Source organism: Danaus plexippus, chromosome 2 (assembly GCF_018135715.1).
Source record: "Danaus plexippus chromosome 2, MEX_DaPlex, whole genome shotgun sequence".
In the NCBI taxonomy this organism is placed as follows: Eukaryota; Metazoa; Arthropoda; class Insecta; order Lepidoptera; family Nymphalidae; genus Danaus; species Danaus plexippus.
Window position 1 is genome coordinate 3,630,893 of NC_083537.1, and position 12,838 is coordinate 3,643,730.

General features: G+C 31.4%; 2 protein-coding genes across 3 annotated transcripts in view; one reads left to right on the forward strand and one right to left on the reverse strand.

Moving 5' to 3' along the window:
- The window catches only part of LOC116779749 (uncharacterized), an 85,772-nt gene extending 78,046 nt beyond the window's left edge, over positions 1 to 7,726 (forward strand). For both annotated transcript variants that reach the window (XM_061522953.1, XM_061522957.1), the window contains one exon: positions 6,993 to 7,726. In XM_061522953.1, the coding sequence (XP_061378937.1) occupies positions 6,993 to 7,081 (89 nt within the window). In that variant the 3' untranslated portion in view covers positions 7,082 to 7,726. The remainder of the gene's footprint in view (positions 1 to 6,992) is intronic.
- A 56-nt stretch (positions 7,727 to 7,782) lies between these two features.
- On the reverse strand, positions 7,783 to 12,004 carry LOC116779752 (profilin). Its single transcript, XM_032674171.2, has 4 exons — positions 11,785 to 12,004; positions 9,780 to 9,951; positions 8,806 to 8,905; positions 7,783 to 8,725 (listed from the first exon to the last, which is right to left on the reverse strand). Exons 1-3 carry the CDS (start codon positions 11,893 to 11,895, stop codon positions 8,808 to 8,810), a joined length of 381 nt encoding a protein of 126 aa, XP_032530062.1. The 5' UTR covers positions 11,896 to 12,004; the 3' UTR covers positions 7,783 to 8,725; positions 8,806 to 8,807.
- Between the last annotated feature and the right edge of the window lie 834 nt (positions 12,005 to 12,838).

The following is a 12,838-nucleotide window of genomic DNA, read 5'->3' on the forward strand; positions in this document are numbered from 1 at the left end:
TTGATATAACGATCAGCTTAGACATGGAAGTGAGGTTCTAAACACGACGCTATAACCCGCACTGTTTTAATATCAAAATCAAAAATAAGCAAATATCTGTTTTCACTTTAAGTATATTGTTGTTTCATCTTAAAGTATAAATTATTTAAAACTACCATCTATCTATTCTTTACACTCGATTTAATAAAAAAAAAATATGTAAATAGTGGATCGTCGAAACATCCTCGCAATAGCTGATATGATAATGGCTTCCAACACAATGACTCCGCGTCGCTAGTCGTGACATATCAATGGGACAAGCCGAGATAAAACGTATCCGTCTTTCAAAACGAGTAGGTGTACCTACAGTTTTGTTCGGTACAATCATTTAACTAAGTGTAATTATAATTAATAATGCTGCATTTTTGAACGCTTTCAAATTAGAAATGAATCACTCGCGTTCTTATTAAAGAGCACTTAAAACTTTGTGAACGTGATGATTCATATATCAACGACTGTCTCCTCCCAGAGAGATATTTTAAAGCATTCAAAAAACGAAGTGAAATACATAGCAGCTCGGCATAAGCGAAAGTTAAATAGGATGTTAGGGCTCTGTAGACACATTTTTAAAAATATTTTTAGAAAGATTTCAAGGGGATTTAGGTGTTACAATCGCACGCTTTTATTTCATTGTCGAAAAAAAAATGTTTAACGTAGGTTCCAGGAAGTAAAAAAGTCTACTTAAAGTCGAGTGAATTTCATTAAAAAAATCACAACGTGTTGCCATTATTCAAAAAGAAGAGAATAAATGTCTCCCCTCCCCTTCAATCCAAATATTACTAGCCCAGCCTAAAAACTGCATGTAGATTTTTTTCTGTCACAATAAACACGCGCAGGCATCGCCGGGCTTATAACATAGTTGTGAAAATGACTTTTAAAAGGCAGGCGAACCCTTCGATAACGAACGGTATTTTAACTTGTTTCATATCTTGTTTTAATACTTGCTGGTGATGTCATAACTGTAACCAGCTTTCCACTGGGCGATAGTTAATTGGTTTGTTCTATCATTATGAACGCGACTATCCGTTAATTGTCTGGTGTCCAAACTTGCCCGATTCATAATAAAGATGTACAGCTTTTAACAACTAGACACTGTGACAGTACAGCTCGTTTTTAATCTCAACAAAAAGCCTCTATTCTGTTCCTCAAATTATATAGACTTTAATCGACTGAAAACATCTAGCAGAAAAATTTGAATGGATTTTATATCGTAATTGAAAATCTTAAAGCAGTGTGATATTTTATGCAATTAACTTGAAATTGCTCATGTGAGGTCAATGACCGTCTATTCACACACGAATAACGATGATCATAAGAAATTTCAAATTACATTTTGTGTTGCCCGTATCAAAATATGTCTCCATAATCCATATAAAATTAATATGATATTTATAACTTTTCCTGTTTTGTTCGTTAATATCGTTCGTTTATATAGAAATAATTAATTAATTATAAACACAATTTATATATTTTTATTATTAATGAGTTGCAAAACTTTTGTTTTTGCACAAAGCTCTATCGAATTTCTTAGTTATTTTTGGACGAACACGTAAAACGTTTAGGCTATTTTTCGTCATTTGGACAGCTTCCAGTAAATATCTCATGAAGAGTTGAGATAGTAAACATATCCCAGATTCATTCACACGCTCGTTAAATAGACGTTTAACAACGTTTACATTGAAATTGATTTCCGTTTTATTCTATTAAATAATTTAAATTAATTCCAAAGATATTAAACGTTTCATTTTTGTTTAACAAACCGTTATATCAAAAAGTTAGGTTAGGTTACACAAGAACAAGAAGAAGACAACAGAGACATTACTTTATTTTCTGATATCAATCCGGAAAGTAATGTCATATATATATAATATGATATGATAATATAGCAATGATTTTATATGTATTTATTTGGTATAAACTGGTACAGATCCGTAAAGCTTATATCGACAAAGGTAATGACTACCTCTGGCGATACTAACTATACCTACTTACAATGAGGTCGTTCAACGTAACCGTTTGTGTACATATATGAATTATTTAGCTACAACATACGGTCTGAATAAGGAAATTTAATTTGATAATGAGTGAAATATCATTTACGTCATAATTCGAAAAAAGTAAATATTAAATGCTATATGTTTTATTTATCCAAATTAAATATTATTAATGTTTTGCAATTTCTTCTCTCCGTAAACATCTTGTCCAACATTTCCACTACTTAAATGTATGTGGGTACTTAAAGCCCGTCCTTAGAATAGCGACCTCATTAGTTAAAAGTGAGTCACTAGACTATTGCACTTATCGGTTTTTTTATCAACATTCTTCAATACTTTGTGTAGTCTCTAATGTGTTTCTAAGTAGAAGAATTTCAAATTGTAAAAGTTTTATTTTTTGCTGAATTCGTAGACCGTTAATAATGGGATGTTTCTGCTTAGTTTTATCTCAATCTCGTTCGGCTAACGTCAAACATTAAATAAGCCAATCGCTTTCAACATTGACATTGACAATGACATTTGCTCGATAATCTTGAATATTTTAATTTGAATAAAAAATTGTTATACAACTTTGCATATAATAATAAGAACCACGAGTCATTTAACTTTAGTAATAAACGACATTTGTAAATTTATAATTACAAAAATAACGATAAATCGCTAACAATGGAAGATAAGTTTGTAATGAAAAAAATATTATTGTAATCAATTTAATAGTTCCGAGGCGAGGTTATTGACATTAAAAATAACTCAAATATGTATGTGTCATATATTTTTAAGCTATCCAACCAGTGACCTAATAAATCTAGAAAAAATAACAAAAGAATGCAGTATCTTCTACGTTTAGAAAGTCTCACTGTGTTTTAATTGTTTCTAATTTCATATGATACTAACGGATGCCGTTCACCACTAATTAGAAAACATTAATAAATAACTGAAATTTATATTTTTGGAAAAATAATGAACAAATCGTCTGGTTTGGCATGATGTTATCGACCTTGTGCCTGTATGTCACGAACTTGAATTTCGAAAGTTAATAAGTATTAAAACAATAAATACATATTCAAATTTAATTCCAAATATATATGGTGCTTACATTGTATTTTAAAACTCCTTTCACTTACATTGGCTGTGTGAAATTATGTTTAATATAATAAAATTTTAAACAATAAATGCACCGAGTACACGTCATGAACGCGAGGCGGTCGATAAGAGGTCACACGAAGCAATGACCAAGACAGTCGATGTTTATTTATTAACAGCAAATATGATTTACATGACACTTGATATGAATACAATTTATATTCATTGTTATCACTCATTAGCGAGTAATCGTACTGATAAGTTGTCTACGGGATATTAAAAATTTTGATATTATTATGGAAAGTGAACATAGACATCCTCTTTTTAATTATATTTAAATGAGGATGTATATGTCATGACTAAATAAAAATTACAAATTATAGTCTATGATAAAATTTATTATATATACTCTATGGGGTACTCTGTTATGTTAGCTATATAATTGTGAAGATTCCTAACAATCTCTTTAAATTTTTTTTCCTTGAAAGACTTTTACAGATTACATTACAGATCTTTATATTATTTTGCTTTATAATATTATTAGAATCGTAATTGTGTCTGCTTGATTATTGATTTTGGTTCGGTGGATTATACAGACGTATAGTCGATATAAATTATAGAACCGAGTATTAACTATAGTCCTATTATATATAGAATGGAATCCAAATTATTGCTTTACGAATGATAACAAAAATAATTTAGTCGTAGGTACTTTAAAAGCAACCTGATTCAATGTGTACGTTTCTAATGTCTGCTGACTTTCGTTTTGTGTACAAAATGTAGGTACGGCTTGTCAGTGTACATTATTCGTATGTTAAGCTTTGTTTAATAGCACAGTGAATGTATTCGTCCAAGTAGACGTTACTTATATCTCTTTATAACTCGAGCAGTCTCGTTTGAAGAGCATAACCAGGTAAAAGCTTTCTTCCTTTGTAAATCAATACATTTATAGAATAAAGGGAAACCCGTTCTAGAAACGTCGCAACGAAACTAAGATAATCGTGCATTATATTAAAACTTTTAAAAAGTATTTTATATTAGTGTTTTTATATAATTAAATATCATGTCCTTTTGATACCTGTGACGAAGTGTTTGAAAAAAAATATTTTTTCCGCTATAGTAACAAAACAACGAATATAACTTTCCCATTCATGATTTAATTTTGAAGGTTAGATCTCCTTGACTACGTATATAGACAATTACTTCTGCTTACACTGCCACCATGTCCCTAAATTTGAACCGCCCATGTTATTTATAGTACCTATCATAGTCGTTTATTTGAATAATGCTGATAAAAGATTGCATCAAACACGTTGGAATACAAAAGCATTAACAACTAATTTACTTGCTTGTGAACAACTTCAATTCAATTCGGATCTCATACAATTGACGACTGGGTGTAACTGGCACGGCCCTGTAAGATAACTTGTATTACATTTAGCCGACCTAAACCAGACCTTGTGGTTGTTAGGAACTAGTGGTTTACTTTAGAACGAGTTTTTACACACTACTTGGTAGGTAGTTTATAATGAGTAGCTTCTAAAATGTTATATGTAGTAGGCGCTGGCGTAAGAAAACGAGGAAGTTATCTGATATCATGTGTTTTGATATTTTATGAAAAATTTTTCAAATACACTTCATTGTTAATACACTACAATTTGTTCATTATGTAATCTGTGTTTGGTGACCTTTTTGGAAAATATTTTGTTAAGCTCGACGATAGAAAATAAAATGAAATAATAAGTAAAACCAGTGCGCTATTTCTATTTTAAACGTATTGTAATAATGCAAAATATATTATGAGATACAAAACACTGGGACAAATAGTAAAGAAGGCAGACGGGTGTGGAGGCTGGGAGCGATCAATACGCCGCGTCGCGTCGCGCGCCGACGAAAGCGAACGCTCAACGCACCCGACCTCGCTGCCCTTCACCGGGGAGTCGACGACCCCAGCACACCCTTCCTCCACACCCCTCACCCTCACCCTCGCCACTCACCCGCGAACACGCGACCCCAACACGAGCCCTTCACGGCACCCTAAAGCGATCTCCGTGACCCGATTATACATTACAATTAAGCATTGTCACCCAAATTCCATGTACCCTGAATCATTTATTGAACTGGTTCATGTTACAAAGAAATATCGATTTGGATGTTGAATCATTTCAGCCACTGATATCAATAATTATTCACGTCACCAAAGACAGCTAGCTCCATATCAAATACACATAAACATAATTATGTATTATGTATTAGTCAATGCCATCATTAATGTTAATATAAAAAAATATTTAATTTTGAACATAACAATTCCTGATGTATATTTTGGCTTTGAAATGTATTTTAAAACATTATTATATTTTTAAGTGTTTTAAACTTAAGCGTAATTCATATAATAAGTTTTAGTCTAATGATAAATTAAGTTAATTGCACAAAATTTCAATTGATTGTCTTAAAGATAAATATTATGGATGTATATATATGGAACATAATCCCAGGACGCTGTGTAAATGAGACACTATGACTTCGAGTGAGCACACAAAATATCGATACTCGGCAGTCGGCACAATCTTTGCGGGGAGTCTAGCCAATGAACTTGAATAAGACGGGCCTCCACTGCGCATGCTATAAATAGACCAGCGGCTTGCGATATGTGAAATACGAAGATGGAGGTGCTTTGGTTTCATATAGATATGTCAAGATTTATTTGACATTTTTATCATTTGAAATACACATTTAACCATAAAGACGGCCATTACAATAACACAAAACTGGCTCAATAATAAAATAACTACCTAACGTTAAATAAATATTACATACCAAAAGTTTATATTAAAAATAAATTTATTCAAACAGACATTACATATTAGTTATTACCGGAGTCAGATGTCAATGCAGCAACACGAGGTCTATTTTAGGTTACATGCGAGGCATTTGGGACGCGCTGGAAAATATCCACTAACCGGTCTATTCTTGTACTCCCTACTAACGGCACGATCTTGCTCCATAGACGAAATACTACACTTTGTGCTAATGATATTTTTTTATAAATACTTAAACTAAACTAATAATCAAAATAATGTTCACGAAATTATAAAATGGTTTAAAATTAAGACGAATTATCATCTTAATTAAAAAGTGTTTATTTATATTATCTTTTTTCTACATTTCAGTAAAAACTGTTTTGTTTTAATAACCTTTATCTATTAGTCATTTATTTCACGACAAGCAATAGCGACTTGTGAACTTTAATATGTGACCGTCGCCCGTCAGCCCTGTGATTGATAGACCGTATCATCAAGCCAATTTTATTATCACAATATTCCTTATCTCATAATTTATGTCGTTCAATTAATGTTATACAGTAATCGAGTTTTCCTTGACATATGACAAAGTTTATGATGAGAAAATTAAAATTACTTTCTTTTTGTTACGTAAAAAAACTATATGTAGGTACTTATTTTCCTTTCCTGGCGCTGTATCGATTTCACTCGACTTACACCTCGTACACTTGACATTCACACTCCAAGCCCTTAATGAGGGTTTACAAACGTTGCAGCCCCAAATGTGCAGTATTAAAGTGTATTTTATTAATTAAAGACCCAGAACAGTTTAACCTTGTATGTTTTCTGCTATCCCCGCCTCCATTAATTGTGAATATTTAAAATACAATTTCGCATCGTGCTTTTACAAAAAAAATTGAAACTTTTAAAGCACATCATAAACTCGAATTTTTAAATTATAGTTTCACCTCACATATGTTTATTGTATAGTGAAGTTTTTAGCCTTCAGGTGAATTCTGTGTCCCTCAATATATGTATTGCTATTACTGTTTGAAATTTCATCGTTTTTCAATTATTATTTTTTTGTCAACAGGCGAGGAACATCCTGGGCAGAAACAGAGAAAAGGCTTCTTTAGGAATCTGTGGAAGAAATCTCGTCACTACTCCCTCGAGCATCCGTGACCACAAGATAATTTATACGATTTGACCTTGAAATCTCTCCCGTAATGAGTTCACGGATACGTTAATTTGTAATCGCTTAATACAATGTTTTGATGTAGACTTTACTGACGGCTCATAAAATTAATTGCTAAAACAGTGGTAAATGTTAATAACCGTTTATTGAAATGTAAGTTGTGAGTGAATGTGATTTTGAAAACCTGTTATTAATTTCATTTTGCTTGAAACGAGTGTTGTGTTTTTGATTATAATTAACATGTATAGGCATATTGTAACAACGCGTTATATATTATAAGGCGATGAGCCACTATTTAAGGACACTGTTTTTCTTTTGCTATACAGAAATAGATATCTAGATGTAGATAACCCAGCTAGTAAGTTGTGTAAATTTTATTTCTAATTGTGTATTCTAATCGTCTTGAGTAACCCTGTGTTATAACATCGATAGCCCCAACACAAAATGTTAGTTCTAACGACATTTTCTTAATAGACTTAGGTATGTAAAATATTGTGTGGTAACTTAAAGAACCAAAATCACTTTATAGACTACCAGTTTTAACATTTTATACCAATCCTTGTATTCGAGTGTACTTAATTCTTATTATTGTAGATTTTGTCAGAAGAGAAATAAATTATGTTCATTAGCAAGCAAGTCATTTTATTACTTAAAAAAATAATGGATGACAAAAAAGAAATGCAAATAATATAATACAAATCATTTATTATTAGATAGACACAGTTCCCATCGCTTATCAGAAACAATGTACAAAGCTATAGTAGTAATATCAAATATAAACATTATGCACCCTTCGATTACTGCAAGCCTTGTTTGAGGATACAGGGTTATAATTGAGCGCTTCTAGTTTCTGCAGTTTATAAGATAGAGTAGAACAGAATGCAAATGTTTATTCACTACAAGATTATAAACGTAGCGTAATAGAAAGGGAAGCGTAGCGAAATAATGGCGAATGCTTAGGGCGGAGCCCTCACACTGTACAGATTAGTGGTCACACGATGGATCCAGTGGGACTAGAGATTTTCAAACGATCGTTACATTCGGGTTACAGTGTCTTCGTATTCGTAACAAGCCCTTACACAATGTCTATTTATAATTATGTTGTATAGTGTTACAGTAATTTTATTACGTGGTTATTATAATTCCATTCAAGCATGTTCGCGCTCTTATTATTTAACTCATACACAATTTCATACTTTTAACTCACAACTATTAATTTTAAGTTCATCACGCTATATGAGATGTTTGTAGTTGCAGACTGCTTGAAAAGAAATCTAAAAAATCTCTATACATCATGCTCTGAGACCGTTGCCGCGAAGCCGTATAGTCCAGCTTCATGCAACGGGCCACCGAAAGCAAATATTTTAAAATACAAAATTTTTGACCATCGTGCAGATGCAATCGCTGCGTGAGAACGGTGAGCGTATAAAAAAATCCATCATCAGCAAAGTGATTACATCTGCAGGTGGTTCTGTTAAAACTCAGACACGTGGCGCCATATTTTTTTTTTTTAAATATCAAAACAAATGACGATCCTTATCACTTTTATAGAATATACAAAATGCAGTTACTTATTTCCCTGTGGAAAAAATATTATCTTATAGTATTCTTAGATCACGGCGCGCTTCGATCTGCAAAACAAAGAAAACACACATTACTCTCCCGGAATCGTAAGAAACGCGACGTTTTAACCGAATATTCAGCAACCAACCTCTAATAACCACAGTTCACTAAATAATCTCCTAACTTCTCGACTACGGAAGCAGCTTGCTGGGGTTGGATCGGTTCTTCGTAGAGAGAAATTACAACAGCTGCAACAAAATCAAAGATCAATATACAAATATGGTTTCTCGTCTTATTGTCAAGTATTAAATACTGACAAAGTTTAAAGGCAAATATATTTAGAATTACTTTTATAAAGGTTTACTCATATATATATATATATAACTAGTTTTTGCCAGTGACTTTGTCCGCGTTATTTCGGAATGTATATAATACAGCTGACCGGGCGAACTCTATTCCGCCCTAGAGGCCATAAATAACCAGATATTGGATTTTTTCTGTGTCCGTCTCCTGGTTCTATACTATCATGCCTCCAATTTTCAACCATATCCCTGCAGCCGTTCTTGAGTTATAAATAATTTAAATAACACAACTTTCTTATATTTATATAAACCTAGCTATAGAAAAATCCTTCGACCCCTAATAGAATTCGATTCATATTAAGGTCAATTAACTAAGATATTGAATTTAGAAGAGAAGGTAACGGTCAACGTGCGCTACAGAAATTTTATTGCTTATTATTAACTAGCACAAGACGTTTCTAAATGAAATAATTCAATAAATAGCTAATTTACTTTGAAAAACATTCCTTGGTTATTTTCGTGATATATTTTCAAAGTGGGTCAACGTGGCCATGTTACAAGAGATGAATATTTTCACGTTTATTTTTAAGCACCGACTGACAGGTACATAATTAATAACAAATAATATAGTAATTTTACGAAACAGCTAATGACTTGAAGAATCATTATATTTTTATCACAAAAATAGTCCATACTAATATGGTTACGAAGAAAGTCGTATATTTATCTCACTTTTAATAAGTTTTTGGGGCGATTATTTATATATAAACTTAAATACTTGTAATGTATGGGGAAAATATTTAATGATAAATGTCATTACCTTGCTGCGTCTTCATGCAGTGAACTCCGACTTTGCCGAGTTTAGCGCGAATGATGCGTTCGTTACCACTGAGGTAGATGTACCGCGTGCCCGCTATCGTCACACCACCGCTGGTGAGTAGTGATTCGTTTTCAAAACCAGCCACTATCTTGGCCACCTCGTCTTTTGATATCTATATCAAATAACACAACATTAACATACAAAACACAAACAGGTTATATGAAATACACCATAATATACAAAAACCATATTAAATTACCCTTTAATATTGTCTTAAGAGCTATTAAAATGTGAAAGACAATGCTAAAAATAATTCTTTACTCAGAAATGGCAACTTTCGTATATACATAAAAATCACAATAAGGGCAAGTAGAACCACTTAAACTAAACTGTAAGTTAGTGTTGCCGATGACAAGGGATTACTTGTTAGAACATTATATTTGCATGTTTAAACACAAGCCGATTTAAAATCACCTGGTTGTGATAAATGCTATGTAATCTTTAAATCCTTTATGATCACACCAAGTCAGTTACTCGGTTACATAATATGTGCAAGTCGATGACCAATATCATTGCAGTTCTTGCTTAGTAGATAACATTTTATGTAAAAAAATATTTTTGGTCTCATAGAATCAAGTTCAGATTACATGTTTTGTATGTAATTTTATTATAATAATCAACTAAAACATAAAAATCTTGAATTTATGCTTTTTCTTGTTCCATATTCCTTTAAAGAATACTGTTTACAAAGAAACAATTGGCGATTGAAAGTCGGGAGACAAATGTATCTATGTTCCAATGATTTTATCTCTTACATTGGTGTTAATCACAAAAAATTATAACTTGAAAAATTTAAGAGAAAACTACTTACCTAGTGAGTTTATAGTGCGACTTAAAACACAATAAGTATATTGACAATGTACTATGTATTGCATCTGGTATTTAGTAACATTTTAGTTACTTAATTCAGAGGATTTTAAATAAAAAGTTTATTGTTTTGTTAATGTGACAAAACTAATAAAGAATGGTCAAAATAATGTGTGAATTGAAGAATTTTTTTGTGTGTATAGAACTGTTGCAAATATATAATGTAATTTATATATTTGAAGGTGAATCAGGTAACAATTTCAGATTAAAAAATAAATGTTTATCTAAATCACAATGAAATTGATAAAATATATAATTTAATGTGATAAAAGATCTTTCAGTCCGAATTTTTATAACATCTTTGACTTTACACATTCCCAAAAAAAAATTTCTATATCAACACAATATCATGAGCTGCAAAACAATAATCTTTTATTATCGTATAAAAAACGCTCTATATAAGTGCCTACTCGTCGAACAAAAGGAATGGAAACTATATTTTGTACTTTTAAAGATAATTAAAACACTATTAACTATTTACCTACATATGATGACATGGATAAAAATGGATTAACCATTACTGTAATAAGTAATTAATTCCCGGCTATACATTCTACGCAAAACGTTACAACCGGCCGATGAGTCATACGAGCCAGCACATTTGATGACTATTGCAATTCCATATTTCAATGATGATCGAAATATTATTTCAAGTATTCTCAGCGCCTAAAATTTGAACATTAAAACTCTGAACTACACGAATAATCGCGGGTAATAAATACAAAGCTAGGCGTCGGCGACGTGTGACCTGTCCTAAGTACCGGCCGGCATCATAATATAGCAGATAAGCAATGAAAATGTTAAAGGACTTAATAAAAACGCATGCACGAAACGCGTATTACTAAATAGAGAACAAATAAGACTATTCGTAAATTAAACAAAGCGAACAGTTCGATTCCAATACGAATTTACTTCTACCACATGTCGCCATCTTGTCAACTAGCAGATTCGTCATCTATACATATATTAATATATCTGAAACAAACCTAACTTAAACACGCAGACAAGCATTTAGAGGCATTTACCTAAATGATTTAAATTATAATACTAACAGCTTAAAACATAACAAGAAACTTACGTCAAAGCCTTCCGATTTAGCCCAGACATTTCCATCGTGACCGGCAATTGCAGCCTTTGAAACACATCTGGATGCAATTAACTGTTTATCGACATAATCTTGCCAGCTCATTTTGATAGAGTTCTTTGTAAAATAAAACTAAACTCTGCTTAACCACAATCTAGACCCCGCAACGAGCTAACGCTCCACACGAACAAAAAGCACTGCCGTTTCAAAATGGCAGCGTACTTCTACATACAACAGGAAGTAACGTTACTACCAACCTTATTTTTAAATAGAAGCGTTCAATATTGCCCATATAAAATAAAATACTCTACAAAAATTCCTATGTGAATAAAGCGTATAAAAATTCATTTAGTATTTATTAAAAGTTAAAATTTTAGTTTCTTTTTAAATTTATTACATAGAGTGATGGGATAATGCCAAAAAATATAATAGATATGCAATAAAGTATTATAGTTTACATCGTCTAAACATAATTTTTAAATATAATCGATTTGAAAAAGCAATATTTTATCGTTTGTTAAAAAATTTTGTTAAACACAATTTTAATAGGCATAAATATTTGTAATCACCTAATGTTACAAACAAATTTAATTTCGTTACAATATTTTTCTACTTTTGTTTTGTGATAAAACCTTTTTGAGGTATGTAAAATAAAACTATATTATGGTATCACATCATACCTTTTTTGGTTTGTAGATTTAATCAATGAGAAAATGAATTAAGCTTTTATTTATATTTCAGCTTAAATTAAAAAAAACTACATGCGTTTATATTACTATCGAAATTATTTGTAACAAATAAGTATCGAAATTATTTTCATAACAATCTAGATAGGATTTATTTAAACTTACTTAAAATAAAACTACATAATTGTGTCTTTATACAAAACCAATTCTCATTCTAAAATATTTGACAAGTTACTTAAAATTATTATATTATCTGGGGTACTTACTGCTTCTATATACACTGTCTACCCACTTCCGTCGTTTTAATTCCTATTATTTTAGTGTAACCCATCTTTCCGTGAGAATAAGTAATTAAAAAAATT

Excerpts from the sequence above, each read along its gene's own strand:
- LOC116779752 (XM_032674171.2), bottom strand. The coding sequence starts at position 11,895 with ATGAGCTGGCAAGATTATGTCGATAAACAGTTAATTGCATCCAGATGT. Across the intron at positions 9,952-11,784 it reads CTAAATCGGAAGGCTTTGAC|ATATCAAAAGACGAGGTGGC; the intron begins GTAAGTTTCTTG and ends TATTTGATATAG. Across the intron at positions 8,906-9,779 it reads CTGCATGAAGACGCAGCAAG|CTGTTGTAATTTCTCTCTAC; the intron begins GTAATGACATTT and ends ATTTTGTTGCAG.